This window comes from Microcaecilia unicolor, chromosome 3, assembly GCF_901765095.1.
Source record: "Microcaecilia unicolor chromosome 3, aMicUni1.1, whole genome shotgun sequence".
NCBI lineage: Eukaryota > Metazoa > Chordata > Amphibia > Gymnophiona > Siphonopidae > Microcaecilia > Microcaecilia unicolor.
This window is the reverse complement of record NC_044033.1, coordinates 12332077-12351615: the sequence shown is the minus strand read 5'-3', so window position 1 is coordinate 12351615 and position 19539 is coordinate 12332077. Positions and strand designations below refer to the sequence as shown.

The 19539-nt window shown below is 48.0% G+C and overlaps 1 protein-coding gene across 1 annotated transcript in view; it reads left to right on the top strand.

The window, feature by feature from the left end:
* Positions 1 to 1644: 1644 nt before the first annotated feature.
* Positions 1645 to 19539, top strand: part of LOC115467379 (MAM domain-containing glycosylphosphatidylinositol anchor protein 1-like) — a 137199-nt gene continuing 119304 nt past the window's right edge. The window contains exons 1-3 of the mRNA XM_030199252.1: positions 1645 to 1677; positions 2050 to 2227; positions 14759 to 14782. Of these exons, the coding sequence (XP_030055112.1) occupies positions 1645 to 1677; positions 2050 to 2227; positions 14759 to 14782 (235 nt within the window). The remainder of the gene's footprint in view (positions 1678 to 2049; positions 2228 to 14758; positions 14783 to 19539) is intronic.

Here is a 19539-nt window from a genome sequence, read left to right as displayed (position 1 = left end):
TCCTCTCTCCAAACATAGGTGAAAATATAATTAATTGTTTCTTTAATTCCCTTAGATGGGTAAACCCACTGGGTTGGTGAGGGTCTTTCCTATTAAACATATGTCAGTGCTATTTATTATTCACTTTCAGTTTGCCCAGTTCAGAAACATTGCCATAGGGAACCTGCAGGATTGGCTTGTACAGAGGAGAAGGATGCCTGAGGGATAAGAAATGAGTTCCAGGACTGTGTCGCTGCCCGTGAGAAAACCCGAACCATATTTATCTTGTTCTCTTTCTTTATTTGAACTCCATTTACTCTTATTAATTGCTCTAGTTTAAGCGGGGGGCGAATCTGATGGCTTTTAAGGACAATAAAGTCCACCTAGTCTCTGCCCAATTTCATCCCTGGTGCAGGAAACCGGTTTGGATGCCCTCCAACTGAAGGCCCTTCAGGCCACGTCACAAGTAAACAGATTTTATGCTGCTTATCCCAGGAATGAGCAGTGGATTTTCCCTAGTCCACCTTAATGATGGTTTATAGACTTTTGTTTAGGAACTTATCGAAACCTTTTTTTTAAACCTTGCTATGCTAACCACATTTTCCCAATTCCCTAGCAATGCATTTCAGAACTTATTTACACATTGAATAAAAATATATTTTCTCTGATTTTGTTCTAATTGAACTACCTAGTACAGTCATTTTCTTGCGTGCTCCCTAGTTCTTGTACTTTTGGAAAGACTAAACAAACAATTCACCCGCTCCACTCCATATCTCTCCTCAGCCTTCTCTTCTCCAAGCTGAGGAGCCCTAACCTCTTTAGACTTTTCTCCATCCCCTTTATCGTTTTGGTTGCATTTCTCTGTACATTGGCTTCCAGGCCCTGCTGCTGCTTCTTGGGCCCCATCGCCTCTGTGCTGGTGACCATTGTGGAGGAAAGAGAGAAGGATAAATGAGTGAGAAGATGAAGAGTGTGTCAATTGAGTAAGTGGATTGAAAGGGCTGTGTGTGGTAGGGAGACCGACTGAGGGGAAAAAAATGCTGCAGGTCCTGAGTGAAGGGACTGGAAGGTCAGCGAGGTTGTGAGTAAGAGGATCAGGGTAGGGGCAAACTGTGAGGAAAACCATTGGAAGGAGAATGGGATGCAGTGGAAGAAAGGAGTAAGGAAGGAGAAGAGCATGCAGTGTTATCCCAACCTCTCTCCCCCTGACAAAAGGCAAATAGCAGGTTGTGGTTTTGATTTCTGGGTCCCCTACTCCCTCCCATTTGGGGAGGCTGAGGACAGCAGGCACTGTAGCCTGTGTGCCACCGACCCCTAAGACAGAAATGAAGCAGCTGATTCCAACCCAAAGGGGAAGCCTAGTGTGCATAACTATGTGTCATTCTTCAGGGAGACTTGGAAGGAGAGAAGCCGTCTCTCTCCATGTCCTTCCCTCTTTATTGTAGTGATATATTATGCGGCTTTAATAAAGAGACCGATTTTGCTGATCCTGTGTGGAACAATGTATTTTATTTTCTATAAATGTATATACCTTGTACATGACCACTAGGCTTTGCCCTTCAGTGATGACCACAAACACTTCCCCATGGGGTGGAGGGAGGAAGGGGAACATTGTGATTGCCGTTTTGCAGAACCCCAAGATTTCATAGGGAATAGAACCAATGCATGGCTGCTACTCAGAAGCAGGCCTTTGCTACTGTCAGTTTCTTTGTACGGTAACAGGGGTTTTTTTTAAAGGAATATTTTATTCCCCTTTGATACACACAGTTTGGTTGAGACACGAATGTGTCAGGTTTCTTCTGATAATTCTCTTATTTTACGTTAATGCAATGCTTCCCAGCCAATGTTCACAATTAATATTTGTGAGAGAGATTTGCACGCACTGCCTCCACTGCATGCAAATCCTTCTCATGAATATTCATTGCGGGTATTCTGAAAACCTGGCTGGCTGGGGTGCCTCCAGGACCAAGCTTGGGAAACCTGAACATTGTGACAGTTGGCATCCTATATCACAACTGATCTTTCTTGAACTAGGATTGTGCTGACTTGGGTATCCGTTTTTGACTGCAGGTGAATGTTCGGAGCTCTTTCAGTAAATCCTTCCCGGCACGAGGCTTACAGAAGGGGCTGCTACAGGACTACATCCTCCAGGATCTCAAGGTGCCTCAGAGCTACGAGGTGCGCCTTACGCCCGTCACCATCTTTGGACCCGGGGACTCGGCCACCCGCATCATTCGATACTCCCAACGTGAGTAAAATGTTCGGTGCTCTACTTGGTTCCCAGGTCAACCCGAGCAGATCTGGGGCTCAAGTTTGCACCTGCTTCCTCCTTTCTCACCCCCCTTACGTGGCTTCCTCAGCATTTGCAGAAGTGATTCTCAGATCAATCCTTGGGATACGATTAGGCGGATGAGATTGTATGCAAATCTTTCTCATGCGCATTCATTGCGGATGTTCTGAAAACTCAACTGGCTGGACGTGTCTCAAGAACTGGGTGAGAATTTGAATTCAGAAAACACTAGGAGATGGGTACATGGTGCAGCCTCCTAGAGTAGCTGTCGAGAAACAAAACCAGTAACCGGGTTCAAGAAAGCCTGGGATAAGCGTGACAAGCATGACAGAGCTTTAATGGACAGAGGAAAGCCATGGATCAGCTGGGGTCTGTGGCATAAGTACATAAGTAATGCCACACTGGGAAAAGACCAAGGGTCCATGGAGCCCAGCATCCTGTCCATGACAGCAGCCAATCCAGGCCAAGGGCACCTGGCGAGCTTCCCAAATGTACAAACATTCTATACATGTTATTCAGAGCCAAGGAAAATTACAGAATGCTTGAGAATAGGTAAACAAGCCATACTGTGGGAATTTGGTCACATGTTTCCAAGTCCAGGTGGCCAGTCTGAACTTTGAACACAAGCACCATCCTCCTCTTCACATACCAAATTAATTAGAGCTGTGTCTTATCTTCTGCATTCCAACTTATTTTCACACAATCAAAGTTAATCAATCATTTTTAAACAGAATTACTTCTAATCAACAATACAGACCCCGAGTGCACTTGTTGGTCAAGGCAAATAGAGTTGAAAAGCAATCTCTAAAATCCTTTTTATTACACCCCCCCCCCCCCCCCGAAGCGCATCACCCCACCACCTTTCCTCTAACCTCCTTGCCTCCAACCAAGGGGGTGCACGGAGCAGGCGCACAGCTGTTGGCTGTTCCGCTCCCCTGCCCCAGACGAGGAAGTAACGTCAGAGGGGGCAGGAAACCGGCAGAGCCGACAGTCGCGCACCCGCTCCGCACACCCTCTTGCTGTCTGCATCCGGTGCGGACTGCCCCCACCACCCTTGTTACACTACTGTTCAGTGTCACTATCAGGTTACGTTCCACTGGGTATTGGCGATTAGCCCCAGATAAGCAATCGAAGCAGTCAGGAGCCTCTCCTGTCCTTTAAAGTCACTTTGAATATCGGATGGATCATTTTCAGCGCTGCCTCCTCCCCACCCCTAACCCAGCCAGAATTATACAGATTATATTTGGATGTTTAGCAATTAAGCTGACCTGATATCCATGTAATTGTGTAAAAATATGGCTTAGCAAGTTTTGCACTGTCCACTGGCAAATGCATTACAGTGATACCTCGGTTTTCGTCGATAATCCGTCTCAAAACAATCGGCGAAATCTGAAACCGACGGAAACCGAGGCACTTATTTCCATATGAATCAATGAAAATCCGATGAACATTTAACATGGAATTGTTTGGCTAGACGAGCGGGGTGATGCTCACACAACGAGAAACAACGCCACACTATTACTACTACTACTACTACTATTTAGCATTTCTATAGCGCTACAAGGCGTACGCAGCGCTGCACAAACATAGAAGAAAGACAGTCCCTGCTCAAAGAGCTTACAATCTAATAGACAAAAAATAAATAAAGTAAGCAAATCAAATCAATTAATGTGAACGGGAAGGAAGAGAGGAGGGTAGGTGGAAGCAAGTGGTTACAAGTGGTTACGAGTCAAAAGCAATGTTAAAGAGGTGGGCTTTCAGTCTAGATTTAAAGGTGGCCAAGGATGGGGCAAGACGTAGGGGCTCAGGAAGTTTATTCCAGGCGTAGGGTGCAGCGAGACAGAAGGCGCGAAGTCTGGAGTTGGCAGTAGTGGAGAAGGGAACAGATAAGAAGGATCCATGGAGCGGAGTGCACGGGAAGGGGTGTAGGGAAGGATGAGTGTGGAGAGATACTGGGGAGCAGCAGAGTGAGTACATTTATAGGTTAGTAGAAGAAGTTTGAACAGGATGCGAAAACGGATAGGGAGCCAGTGAAGGGTCGTGAGGAGAGGGGTAGTATGAGTAAAGCGACCCTGGCGGAAGACGAGACGAGCAGCAGAGTTTTGAACCGATTGGAGAGGGGAGAGGTGACTAAGTGGGAGGCCAGCAAGAAGCAGATTGCAGTAGTCTAAACGAGAGGTGACAAGGGTGTGGATGAGGGTTTTGGTAGAGTGCTCGGAAAGAAAGGGGCGGATTTTACGGATGTTGTAAAGAAAGAAACGACAGGTCTTGGCAATCTGCTGGATATGAGCAGAGAAGGAGAGAGAAGAGTCAAAGATGACCCCAAGGTTTCGAGCTGAGGAGACAGGGAGAATGAGAGAGCCATCAACAGAAATAGAAAACGGGGGGAGCGGGGAGGTGGGTTTGGGGGGGAAAATGAGAAGCTCGGTTTTGGTCATATTTAATTTCAGGTGGCGTTGAGACATCCAGACAGCAATGTCAGACAAGCACGCTGAAACTTTGGTTTGGATGCAAGGTGAGATATCAGGGGTAGCAAGGTAGATTTGGGAGTCATCAGCATAGAGATGGTAGGAAAAGCCATGGGATGAGATTAATGAACCAAGGGAAGAAGTGTAGATAGAAAAGAGGAGGGGACTAAGCAGGAGAACGCGTGTGTCGTTCTTTGTTTTCGCAACATTAGCAGCGAGGTCACGTGTGGGCAAGCCGACAAAATCCGAGGCAACCGACAAAATCCAAGACAAATTTTTCGCGGAACAAATCGACAAAAAAACGAAACCAACGATAACCGAAGTCAACGAAAACTGAGGTATTACTGTACTTGTTTTGAAACTCGATGCAATTTGTTTTCGCAGAGTCGTTCCCATCACATAATTCCTAGTAGTCATGAAGTACTTTATTAGTGATAGAAACAGAATCGGATCATCACGATCTTACCTAAACCTACATTACCCGAACTGCAAAGGTCTTAAATACAAAACCACTTACACATCCTGCTTCTCCTACATAAGCGCACAACTATGGAATGGACTCCCAAAAGCTGTGAAAATAATCCATGACCATCTAAACTTCAGGAAATCACTAAAAACCACCCTCTTCAAAAAGGCTTACCCCACCGATCCAACGTAAATCCCCACACCCAGCAACACAACATAACCAATGATCTTACTGGACAATATACAATCTTCATTCCCTTGGACCCTCATGGGGCCTGGTACACACCTACTTCATTCGACCACAATATAACCTTGTATTTGTTATCAACCGAAATGGCGAACACCTTCTTGGTACTATGTAAGCCACATTGAGCCTGCAAATAGCTGGGAAAATGTGGGGTACAAATTTAACAAATAAATAAAAAATAAATAAGTAAATAGGGAGGTCAGATTTGTGGGGATGTGAACTTCCTTTCCCCCCTTCCTGTCAGATGGACATGTATTAGCAAAAAGATGCCAGTTTTTTGTTTCCCGCCCTCACACACTCACTCTATCAGTCTCTCTCCCCTCTGCCTAGGCCCACCTCAGCCTTCTTCCATAAATCTGTAGGGGCTGACCGGCTTTATTTGCTACCTTCCCAGACTGAATTAAAGCACTGGATTCAAAAAGGCTTTTATTGGACTGATCAAAGCAGATTGTCCGCGGATGTTGCTGTCAATGAGCTTTGGGGGCATCAGAAATCCCTTCTACAGATGTCTCTCCAGGTCGGAGAGAGGAGGCAGCTTTTAAGAACATTTTTCATTTCAATAACATATGAAGATGGTTAATTATATGAAAAATGTGTTACTCAGAGTACAAAATCTGTCTCTCTTCTCAGAGCTGCAGTGATGTCTGAAGATGACATCTCCGAGGGCTCTTTATACACTGCATGAACAATTGTGTAGACTGGGTTTGGCCATCTGCTGTTGATCTCAAATTGTCTGTCCCCTACTAAGTAGCTTAGGACAGCATATACTGACTTCTGTGAAGCAAACCTGCACATCAAAAAGGACTATTTCTTCATGCAGTGCACACCAAGCTGTGTCTCCTGTCGTGTGTCCTGGGGATGTAACAACCGTTTTGGAGGCTCTGACTTTTCTTGCAGCTGACGCCGGGAAAGGAAGGCCAGGCAGAGGAAACCTGGAACTGCAGCTGGAACTCATGATAATGCGTCCCTTTTCCGTGAAAAGGAAGTTCTGGGACAAGGGGGACCTAGGATGAAGGTGAAAGATGATTGACTCATGACTAATCGTAGGAGTGGCCTAGTGGTTAGGGTGGTGGACTTTGGTCCTGGGGAACTGAGTTTGATTCCCACTTCAGGCACAGGCAGCTCCTTGTGACTCTGGGCAAGTCACTTAACCCTCCGTTGCCCCATGTAAGCCGCATTGAGCCTGCCATGAGTGGGAAAGCGCGGGGTACAAATGAAACAAACAAACAAAAATACTTCTTTACAGACTGTGTGGAATGAACTCCCAGTGGATATGGTGGAGACAAGCATTAAATTCAAGAAAGCATGGGATAAACAGTATACGAAATGTATATATAAAAATTAATTACTTAAGTGCTCTTTTACTAAAACTTAGGATGCGTTAGCATTCGATATATGCCACATGGCTCATAGGTATAAATTAGGGCACACAGCATTTCATGTGCCCTAATGTTCGTTACTGCACGGTAAGCTTTAGTAAAAAGGGGCCTTTATCCAGCTCATTTTTGAAGGAGAAGAGCGCCCATCTTCTGACACAAATCGGGAGATGGGCGTCCTTCTCTCAAGGGCGGCCAAATTGGCATAATCGAAAGCCGATTTTTTTACACCCTCGCCTGCTTTCCTTTGCAGGGACAACCAAAGTTCATGGGGGCGTGTCGGCAGGGCAGCAAAGGTGGGACTGGGGCGTGATTAGGAGATGGGCGTCCTCGGCCGATAATCAAAAAAGAAGGGCGTCCCTGACGAGCACTTGGCTGACTTTACTTGGTCCATTTTTTTTCATGACCAAGCCATGAAAAGATGGCCAAACTGAGCAGATGACCACCAGAGAGAATCGGGGATGACCTCCCCTTATTCCCCCAGTGGTCACTAACCCCCTCCCACCATAAAAAAAGGTTAAATACTTTTTTGGCAGCCTCTGTGCCAGCCTCAAATGCCATACTCAGGTCCATCGCAGCACTATACAGGTCCCTGGAGCAGTTGTAGTGGGTGCAGTGTACTTCAGGCAGGCGGACCTGGGGGTGAGGGTTTGGGGGGCTCAACACCCAAGGTAAGGGAGCTATGCACCTGGGAGCAATTTGTGAAGTCCACTGCAGTGCCCCCTAGGGTGCCCGGTTGGTGTCCTGGCATGTCATGGGGACCAGTTCACTACGAATGCTGGCTCCTCCCATGACCAAATGGCTTGGATTTGGCCGTTTTTCAGATGGACATCTTTGGTTTCCATTATTGGCGAAAACCGAGGTTGGCAATCTCTAAGGTCAACCTAAATGGCAAGATTTGGGCGTCCCTGACCGTATTATCGAAACAAAATATGGACGCCCATCTTGTTTCGATAATACGGTCGGGGACGCCCCTTTACGGGGCCGTGCTTAGAGATGGTCGCCCCCGTTCGATTATGCCCCTCCATATCAACCAACAAAGATATAAACATATCAAATTGAAACACGGATAAAAATACTGGGAATAATTCTTGATAAACATCTATCCCTGGACAGTCAAAATGTTTCAAAACACTATGGAAACTGAGAAGGATCAGACACTTTTTTTTCCAAGGCAATCATTCCAGATAATGGTACCTACTAGACTACTGCAATGCAGTATACGTAGGATGCAATGAAAACACAGTAAAGTCGCTTCAAACAGTACAAAACACAGCAGCAAGACTGATATTAAGAAGCTGAAATACGAAAGAGCAACTCCACTGCTCAAACTACTACACTGGCTGCCAATCTAGGCAAGGCTACTCTTCAAAGCTAGCACTCTCATTTACAAGGCACTACTTGGCAGCTATGTCCCCATGTGTACTTTCATTTTGCTTCCAGCCGAGGCTGCGCTCCTCCGGGGTCTTACTCCAGGGGCAGTGACGTGGAGGCGAGAGGAGGAGCGGCTGCAGAGACGACAGCCAATGCCAGATGGCTGTCTACAGTGCCGCATTTCAGGTTTTAAAACATTTTGGGTTTTTTTTTTCTTTTTTGTAGCAGCCGCTGCTGCTCAACAGGAGAAGCAGCAGCAGCCGGACAGCGTTACCATTGGCAGCTGCGGGTGGCTAGGGGGTTGATGTTGGCGGGGGGGGGGGGGGGTGTTGATGTGCTTGGGGGGGAGGGGCTTGCGTGATGCACCGGGGGGGGGGGTTGTCTGCGGTGGGGGGGTTTGTAGTGGCTACTGCTGCTCAGCAGGGGAAGCAGCAGCTTCCCCTGCCTGGGAATCAGCTGTCAGTAACGTCACTTGCACACAGTAGGCGTTATCGCTTGGGCAAAATGCGCCCAAAAGTCACCCGACCTTACAACACCTTTCGGAGCCACCTGTGATGTTTCTCTGATTCTGAATTAAAAGCGTTTAATCCTACTTTGTGTTCAGGGGCTGATTTTAGATTCACGGCCATTCCCAGCACCTTTGTTAGTATTACTAAAATATTCAGGGCACATTAGCACCGACAACTCTTTTTTTTAACCTTATTATTCAGGAATGTTACAGAGGGGCTTTTAGCCAGCTGTAAAAGATTAATTCTCTTTTTTCTGGTATATGGCCTAAATTTAATATTCTTAACAGTTACATTGCTTCAAAGAGGCGTGTTGAGAGGGAGACCGTGACATGATGAAATGGACAGAAATTCCTTCTATTAAGAATGAATCTTCCTGCGTGGTGCTCCAGGAAGTACAGAACGCCGGCCAAATACAGCACACTGCTCTCGTTTGTTAATATTGGCTGTATAGACTTTTATTTTAACTTTTATTGATTATAACGTGTAATTAAACTCTGGAATTCATTGCCGGAGAATGTGGTGAAGGCGGTTAGCTTAGCAGAGTTTAAAAAGGGGTTGGACGGTTTCCTAAAGGACAAGTCCATAAACCGCTACTAAATGGACTTGGGAAAAATCCACAATTCCAGGAATAACATGTATAGAATGTTTGTATGTTTGGGAAGCTCGCCAGGTGCCCTTGGCCTGGATTGGCCGCTGTCGTGGACAAGATGCTGGGCTCGATGGACCCTTGGTCTTTTCCCAGTATGGCATTACTTATGTACTTATGTACTTATATAACAGTACAACCATGTCAACAGTATCTTCCACATACCACATCCAAAGGTTAACATCAGCATCTAAAGACATCTCCTCTCCTTAGTCAAAGTTTATTCAAACCAGCATTTTCTCTAATTTTATTATAATTAAATCTACACCCTTCCTACTGGGACAGACCGAAGGTCCATCAAGCCCAGCATCCTGTTTCTAACAGTGGCCAATCCAGGTCACAAGTACCCAATAGTAGCAACATTCTATGTAGAACCCCAAAGAGTAGCAAGATTCTAGAATTCTAAAGAATAACAAGATTCCATGCAGAATTTCAAAGTGTAGCAACATTCCATATGGAACCCCAAAGAGTAGAAAGATTCCATTCAGAATCCCAAGCACATAAGTACATAAGTGTTCTCACACTGGGACAAGCCCAGCATCCTGTTTCCAACCGTGGCCAATCCAGGTCACAAGTACCTGGCAAGATCCCCAAACAGTACAATACATTTTATGCTGCTTATTCCAGAAATAAGGAGTGGATTTTCCCCCAAGTCCATTTTAATAATGGTCTATGGGCCTTTCCTTTAGGAAGCCGCCCAACCCTTTTTTTAAACCCCGCTAAGCTAACCGCCTTTAGCACAGTCTCTGGCAACGAATTCCAGAGTTTAATTGCACGTTATGTGAAGAAATATTTTCTCTGATTTGTTTTAAATTTACTCTTCCTTTCACCATTACTTCCTCATACAGTAACAAAGCTAAGTATTATCCAAATTTCTCAGAAAAGCCGGTACGCACCCTCTATCCTTCCCCACAAGGATCGATACTGTCGCCTATTCTGTTAAGTACATAAGTACATAAGTAGTGCCATACTGGGAAAGACCAAAGGTCCATCTAGCCCAGCATCCTGTCACCGACAGTGGCCAATCCAGGTCAAGGGCACCTGGCACGCTCCCCAAACGTAAAAACATTCCAGACAAGTTATACCTAAAAATGCGGAATTTTTCCAAGTCCATTTAATAGCGGTCTATGGACTTGTCCTTTAGGAATCTATCTAACCCCTTTTTAAACTCCGTCAAGCTAACCGCCCGTACCACGTTCTCCGGCAACGAATTCCAGAGTCTAATTACACGTTGGGTGAAGAAACATTTTCTCCGATTCGTTTTAAATTTACCACACTGTAGCTTCAACTCATGCCCTCTAGTCCTAGTATTTTTGGATAGCGTGAACAGTCGCTTCACATCCACCCGATCCATTCCACTCATTATTTTATACACTTCTATCATATCTCCCCTCAGCCGTCTCTTCTCCAAGCTGAAAAGCCCTAGCCTTCTCAGCCTCTCTTCATAGGAAAGTCGTCCCATCCCCACTATCATTTTCGTCGCCCTTCGCTGCACCTTTTCCAATTCTACTATATCTTTTTTGAGATACGGAGACCAGTACTGAACACAATACTCCAGGTGCGGTCGCACCATGGAGCGATACAACGGCATTATAACATCCGCACACCTGGACTCCATACCCTTCCTAATAACACCCAACATTCTATTCGCTATATCTACTTTAAGCTACTAGCCAAACTAATTCAGTCGATGGACACTCAGTTCTATATCTATGCGGATGATGTGCAGCTACTCATACCCATTGAACCTGACTTACCCTCAGCCCTGGATAAACTGACGACCTGTCTAGCATCAATTCAAGAATGGGCTAAAAAAACAACAAACTTTGCCTGAATCCAAGTAAAACCGAGCTTCTCTGGGTCCCTAACACAAGTGGATACATACCTGACATCAAAATCTCTTTTGGGAAATATGAACCCCCCCCCAAAAAAAAAAATAACGTCAGAAACCTTGAAATACAGTTAAATTCAACAGTTACTCTGATTCCCGAAACCAAGCAACCTTCAAGATCAGCCTCTGTCACTTGCTGCCTGTCTCCTTACACTGAGAAGGCAAGGCTTGTCTCAGTTGTGCATGCCATGATAACATCAAGATTGGATTATGGTAATGCACTCTACACTGGTTTGACTAGCTCCAACTGATTCAGGAGGCTGCAGCAAGACTAATAGAAGGTTGTAAGCGACATGACCACCTCATACCAGTTTTGCAAGAACTGTACTGGCTACCAGTACAGCACAGGGCCAATTTTAAAACACTGTGTTTGATCTTCAAGGCCCTTAAAGGAAATGGCCCAGAGTACTTGAAGAACAGGGTCTCCCTCTACATTCCTCCAAGGTCACTAAGGTCCTCCCAAAGAGTATCCCTAACCACACCCTCTCCAAAGAGCATTACATTGTGTGATACCCACCAGCGAGCCTTCTCCAGAGTAGTCCCCACACTCTCAGACCTGCCAAGTCTCCCACATTTAGCTCTTTTTTATATTTTTTGGTGCGGCCACTGCTGCTCAACAGGAGAAGCCGCAGTGGCCAAGAAACGAAGATCTGGTGGAAGGAGGAGCGGGAGACAGGAGGTAAAATGGGGAGAGAAGGAGGGGAGATGGAGTGGGAGGCAGGAGGTAAAATAGGGAGAGAAGGAGGGGAGATGGAGTGGGAGGCAGGAGGTAAAATAGAGTGGGGAGAGAAGGAGGGGAGATGGAGCGGGAGACAGGAGGTAAAATAGGGAGAGAAGGAGGGGAGATGGAGTGGGAGGCAGGAGGTAAAATAGGGAGAGAAGGAGGGGAGATGGAGTGGGAGGCAGGAGGTAAAATAGAGTGGGGAGAGAAGGAGGGGAGATGGAGCGGGAGACAGGAGGTAAAATAGGGAGAGAAGGAGGGGAGATGGAGTGGGAGGCAGGAGGTAAAATAGAGTGGGGAGAGAAGGAGGGGAGATGGAGCGGGAGACAGGAGGTAAAAGAGAGTGGGGAGAGAAGGAGGGGAGATGGAGAAGGGCTGGAGAAAGAGAGAAGCTACTGGTGATAAGGATGGGGAGAAAGGGGGGGATCCTGGCTGAGATCAGAAAGAGGGAAGACACTGGAAGGAAGGGTAGGGATAGAAACAGAAGAGACATTGAAGGACGGGGAGAAAGAGGTGGAAATGATGAATGTAAAAGGGTAGAGAGAGAGAGACACTGGATGGAAAGAAGGGAATAGAGAGAGAGAGAGAGAGACACTGGATGGAAAGAAGGGAATAGAGAGAGAGAGAGAGAGACACTGGATGGAAAGAAGGGAATGCGGAAACCAGAAATGAGGGCGAGACCAGAGCTGAGAGAAGGGAAAACTGAAGTAAGTGCTGAGCCTGCACGCTTTTTACCGCTGCTGCCAGCCGCCATAACCCCGACAAGGTAAGTCAGGATGACTTTTAAAATTCGGAGGGAGGGGGCCTGGAACTGGAAGGGAGGGAGGGAGGGATGACGACCCTGGAACTGGGAGGGAGGGGGGACCCTGGAACTGGAAGGGAGGGAGGGAGGGACGACAACCTTGGAACTCAGAGGGAGGGACAGCGACCCTGGAACTGGGAAGAAGGGAGGGAGGACCCTGGAACTGGGAGGGAGGGAGGGGGATGCTGGAAATTCCCTTAAAAACATTTCAATGAGAAACGGGCTTTTTTTTACTAGTCTATCTATATGTTATATCTTTGCTGTCTATTAAAATGTTTTATTGTGTATTGTGTTCACATTGTAATGTATTATGCTATGCCATACTTTGTATTGTTGTTTGAACATTTTTACTGCTGTACTTGCCCATTGCTCGTGTTTGATTTATTTTTACTGTACACCGCCTTGAGTGAATTCCTTCAAAAAGGCAGTAAATAAATCCTAATAGATAAATAAAATAAATAATAATGCCCTGTAAGAGCAGTAGAGAAGTGAACAGCCATTACCTACAAAACTATAGGTTAGGAGTCACCCCAGCGCTCCACACCTCCCTCTGGAGTAGGGTTGCTAAATGGCTCCCTGTCATATGAACGTACTGGGCCAGCCTGGGCTTTGCTTCCTTGTACCTCTAGTAGGACTAAGCTCCACCTATCTCTGATCCAGAACCATCCAGTCAGGACCGCCAAGAGACTAGGCCGGACCCGGGGCAAGGGCGCCCCGCCTCCGCCCCCTCGCCGCTGCCACCCCCGCCGCTGCAGTCCCCAGTTTCACCTGCCTGCCTCCACAGCTCCGGGCCCCCTGCATTCGAAGCGGCAGTCGCAGATCTCCTCTCTTCTGGCCTTCCCTGCCTGTGTCCCGCCCTCACGGAAACCGGAAGTTACATCAGACAAGGGCAGGGCACAGGGAGGGAAGGCCGGAAGAGAGGAGATCTGTGACTGCCGCTTCGAATGCAGGGGGCCCGGAGCCAGGGAGGCAGGCAGGTGAGACCGTGGACTGCAGCGCCGGCGGCCTGACCCCGGTGCCGGGCCCCCCTTGGAGACCCGGGGAATTTTGCCCCCCCCTGCCCCCCCTCTCGATGGCCCTGCATCCCATATCCCTGGTACAGAGACCGCAGCAGTAATGGCTGTGAGCAGTTGCATCGCGCAGCACAGCTTCAGGGGACAGCAGAATTTCTGAGGGATGTGCACAAATCAATATTTTCATTTGCTTTCTGTTTGAACTTTTTTTTTCAGTGTTCGTTAAAAATCTTTTAAATGCGCTAATCAACTTAATACACTTGAATTATCTGTTAAAGAATATTAAGATGGTCTTTTACTAAGGCGCGTTCACGTTTCTAGCGCACGCCAGCGGCGTAGCAAGGCCGGCTGACACCCAGGGCAGGTTGCCACTGCGCTTCCCCCCCCCCCCGGGTGCAGCACGGCGCACCCCCCCCCCCCTCGGCGTGCACAACCCCCCCTCCCCGAGTGCATCTTTACTGCTGGCGCTCCGCCCCGCCGAGTGCACGTCGTCTCTGGGAGCTGCGTCGGCTCCGTTGGTTCCCTGCTTTCTCTGCCCCGGAACAGGAAGTAACCTGTTCCGGGGCAAAGAAAGCAGATAACCAGCGGCGCCGACACCCCCCCCCCCCCAGCGCGTGCACCCGGGGCGGACCGCGCCACCGCCCCCCCCTTCCTACGCCACTGGCGCACGCTAACATTGGACGCATGCTAAGATACGCCCATAGCAATGCATTGGCGTCTCTAACATTTAGTGCCCGCCTAATTGTAGCGCGTGCTAGAAACGTAAGTGCGCCTTAGTAAAAGAGGGTCTAAAATTCTTAAGGCACACTAATGGACCGAATGCGTGGCACGAATTTACACCCCTGGCTTTTCCTGTGGGGCAGCACCAGCCAGATTCTGTCCTTGGTTGAGGCCCTTCAGTATCTGAGCAAATATTGTCATTCACTTTGTCTTTCTACTGGAAAAGCTCTTACCTTGTACTTTTCCTTGTCTTGCAGCTGTCAGTTACCCCAACCCATCAGGTAAGAAGAATTCGTGTTGCTTTTGCTAGTTCTTTGTAAGAGGTGTAAAGTGTCGTTTGCAGTTTTAGCAGCGTAAGCCATGGTGTGACGGTACATTGCAAGAGGCTCCCCAAATCCAGGCGCCGATTATAGAATACACTTAGTCGGCACTGATTTCAGCGTCGAATTTTTTTAGGTGCCATATATAGAACCTCCCTTCTTAGTGCGCATTTTGCTCCTAACAGTAGGCGCCAAGCATTTACGCCTGCTGAAACCTGGTGTAAATGCTGGCGCTCAGTTGATAGCATTGTATAACATCGCGCCAGTAGCGTAGCAAAGGCGGCTGCCACCCGGGGCGGTTCGCCGCTGCGCACCCCCCCCCCCCCCCCGGGTGCAGCATGACACCCCCCTCGGCGCATCACCCAAGCCCCCCCTCGGCGCATCAACCCCCCCCCCCCCCCCTCGGCGCATCAAACCCCTCCCCTCGGCGCATCAACCCCCCCTCAGCGCATCACCCAAGCCCCCCCCCCCAGTGCATTCTTGCCTGCCGTGTGCACGCCGCTGGGGAGGGGTTGGTTCCACTGGTTCCCTGCTCCCTCTGCCCCAGAACAGGAAGTAACCTGTTCCGGGGCAGAGGGAGCAGGGAACCAGCGGAGCCGACACCCCCCCAGCGGCGTGCACCCGGGGCGTACCGCCCCCACCGCCCCTCCCTTGCTACGCCACTGCATTGCGCCTAACTTCTAGGAATGCCCCCTGATCCGCCCAAACCCTTCCCATGGCTACACCCCTTTTGAGATGCACGCTATGAAATTTAGGCGTACATGTTATAGAACACAGCACGGGGCAGATCCGCGCCGAAACGCCAATGAATGCAAATCAACGCCAGTAATTGATCATTATCACTTGATTAATATAGGCGTGGATCTGGCATCTGCACCCAAGATTGAACGCTCAACTTTGCAAAACCTATATAGAATTCAGTCATCTGTGGTCTGGGATTGGAGACATTTCTCAGGCTCAGATGTTCTGTCATAGGAGCCAGGCCTCCCCCATGGTGGCTACACACAGCAATGCCACGAAGTCACCAACATGGCAATGTTACCTCCTTGGAGTGCCCCCTACAAGGTCCTCATGTAACTTTCATTACCAAATTAGTTTCCAGCCCTTTCAAACTTGCAAGAATGAGCTTTATACAGTCCTAGTAGAAAAGGATTTAAGAGGTTCTTGAAGTCCACTTAAATACAGACAAGTCAAACTCAGCAAGAAAGCTGCAGATGAGAACGTTGTATGGATTAATTAATTAAGTACATAAGTAATGCCACACTGGGAAAAAGACCAAGGGTCCATCAAGCCCAGCATCCTGTTCAGTACAGCGGCCAATCCAGGCCAAGGGCACCTGGTGAGCTTCCCAAACATACAAACATTCTATACATGTTATTCCTGGAATTGTGGATTTTTCCCAAGTCCATTTAGTAGTGGTTTATGGACTTGTCCTTTAGGAAACCGTCTAACCCCTTTTTAAACTCTGCCAAGCTAACCGCCTTCACCATGTTCTCCGGCAATGAATTCCAGAGTTTAATTACGCGTTGGGTGAAGAAACATTTTCTCCGATTTGTTTTAAATTTACTACACTGTAGTTTCATCGCATGCCCCCTAGTCCTAGTATTTTTGGAAAGCGTGAACAGACGCTTCACATCCACCTGTTCCACTCCACTCATTATTTTATATACCTCTATCATGTCTCCCCTCAGCTGTATCTTCTCCAAGCTGAAAAGCCCCGCCTCCTTAGTCTTTCTTCATATTTTATTTATTTGTTACATTTGTATCCCAACTTTTCCCACTTATTAGTAGGCTCAAAGTGGCTTACATAGTTCCGGAGAGGTGGTTACAGACTCCGGTGTGAACAAATACAGGTATAGGGGTACTATTACAGTGACAAGTACAGTAAAAAAAATTATCGGTAAATAGGTTGGGGTGATTCAGACAAATTTAGTACATTTGTGAATTGTGATGAGCTAAGGAAAGCTACACTCCCAGCTACACTGGTGGAAATGAAAATGGTAACAGAATTCAAACATGCGTGGGATAAGCATAAAGGAATCCTGTGCAGAAGGAATGGACCCTCAGGAGCTTAGTCGAGATCAGGTGGCAGAGCCGGTGGTGGGAGGCGGGGCTGGTGGTTGGGAGGCGGGGATAGTGCTGGGCAGACTTATACGGTCTGTGCCAGAGCTGGTGGTGGGAGGCGGAGCTGGTGGTTGGGAGGCGGGGATAGTGCTGGGCAGACTTATACGGTCTGTGCCAGAGCCGGTGGTGGGAGGCGGGGCTGGTGGTTGGGAGGCGGGGATAGTGCTGGGCAGACTTATATGGTCTGTGCCAGAGCCGGTGGTTGGGAGGAGGGGCAGGTGGTTGGGAGGCGGGGATAGTGCTGGACAGACTTATATGGTCTGTGCCCTGAAGAGCACAGGTACAAATCAAAGTAAGGTATACACAAAAAGTAGCACATATGAGTTATCTTGTTGGGCAGACTGGATGGACCGTGCAGGTCTTGTTCTGCCATCATCTACTATGTTACCAACTAACTCACTGTGCTGATGTCTGAGTACAGAAGCAAAGTGTGGACTGGGTTACAGGAGCCAGCATTTGTTTCTCAAATTGTATGGAGAAGTAGACGGGGTAAGGCTGGGGGATGGGACGGAGGGAGATTGTGGCCATGTTTGGGGGCCTCACTCCAACCTTATATGTTCTTTTGAATTCAATACGTGAGGAATTTTAAGCAGCATGAGAGAGGCCAAGGAAAGAAGCAGACAACGGGATTTGCAGTTACAAGACAATTATGTCCTCACATGTCAACAGAACTAATTTTCCTGTAACTGCAAATCCCGGCTGTCTGCTCTCTGTCCTGGCCTCTCCCCTCCCCCCTCATAATTTATCGTACATTCACGTGAACATAGTGATTAAATGCTTTCCCCGTTCTTGCCCACCTCACCCCCATCCTCTCTCTAGTGCATTGAAGAATTTGACGTTTGAAATATACCAGTGATTTACTGCTGTTTTCAGACATCGCCATTCGTTTTCCTGGATGTGTTTGGGTCTTTTCCAATGTTTTTCTCTGTCTACCATGTCTGGGCATCTCGTAGGTCTCTTGATGGTCCTGTGCTCAGGTGGTTCATCGGCACTGCCTGTTTACCAGAAAGACCTATGGCAGCCATCTTCCCTAGACTTCAGCTAGTGCACCACACTCTGCCTGAGTGAATTTTCATACATCTCTAACTACTGAGTCACTAGAGAGAGCTCTCACACCTCTCATACTGCTGATTCAGACAAGAGCTCCTTAACTATGTCTGCTGAGTAACTACTAAGCAGTGGCGTAGCCATGGGTGGGCCTGGGCCCACCCTATTTGGACTCAGGCCCACCCAAAATTGTGGTACTCTTGCTATGGCTGGCAGAGATCCTCCTCTTCAGGCGGCCAGTGCTCTTTTAAATGGCAGCTGGTAGCACTTGCCTCGAGCTGAAACCAACACCAGCCCCTCTGCGCATGCTTAGCTTTCATGCATGCACAGCCTGATGGCTGTGGCATCAGCTCGAGGAAAGTGCTCCTGACTGCTGTTTGGAAGCGCGTTGACTGCCTGAGCAAGAGGAAATCTGCAGCTGGTGGGGTTTGTAGATCCCCTCCTGCTCAGGTATTTAATATTTTGGACTTGCAGATGGAGCAGTGAGCGAAGCAAAGCAGAGCAGAAGGGGGCATGAATTCCATGCCCCCCCCCACCTTGGACTCAGGCCCACCCAAAATTGTCTGTCTGGCTACGCCCCTGCTACTAAGAGCTCCCACATTTGTTGCTACTGAGTGAAAGTTCCCATATATATCTCTCCCCCAGGTCACTAGTAAAACCTCCTCTCTCTCTGCTGACTCACTAGGGAGGGCTCCTGTACCTCTCTCCATGGTGACACACTAGAGAGGGCTCCTGTACCTCTCTCCATGGTGACTCACTAGGGAGGTCTCCTGTACCTCTCTCCATGGTGACACACTAGAGAGGGCTCCTGTACCTCTCTCCATGGTGACACACTAGAGAGGGCTCCTGTACCTCTCTCCATGGTGACTCACTAGGGAGGTCTCCTGTACCTCTCTCCATGGTGACACACTAGAGAGGGCTCCTGTACCTCTCTCCATGGTGACACACTAGAGAGGGCTCCTGTACCTCTCTCCATGGTGACACACTAGAGAGGGCTCCTGTACCTCTCTCCATGGTGACTCACTAGGGAGGTCTCCTGTACCTCTCTCCATGGTGACACACTAGAGAGGGCTCCTGTACCTCTCTCCATGGTGACACACTAGAGAGGGCTCCTGTACCTCTCTCCATGGTGACACACTAGAGAGGGCTCCTGTACCTGTCTCCATACCTACTCACTAGAGAGGGCTCCTATATGTCTCTCCCTGCTGACTCACTAGAGAGGGCTCCCATAGCTCTCTTACCACTGAGTTACTAGTGAGATCTCTCATCTCCCTCTAAGTGCTAGTACCTTCTATATTATTATTATTATTATTTAACCGGTAGGTAAAAAAATATTCATGTGTTGGTCAATCTTCAAAATCTTCATAAATAACAATTTACCGAGCTAGACTGACCTGTATGGTAATTCACTACAGATATATGGCGAAAGGTCATTCCAGAATTTAAATGCGAGCAGATAAAAAGCCAAATGCCTGGTAGATCTCAAATAGCTGTGCTTAGGCCTAGGGAGCACTAAACAGTAAGAATCCAATGATCTGAAGGATCTC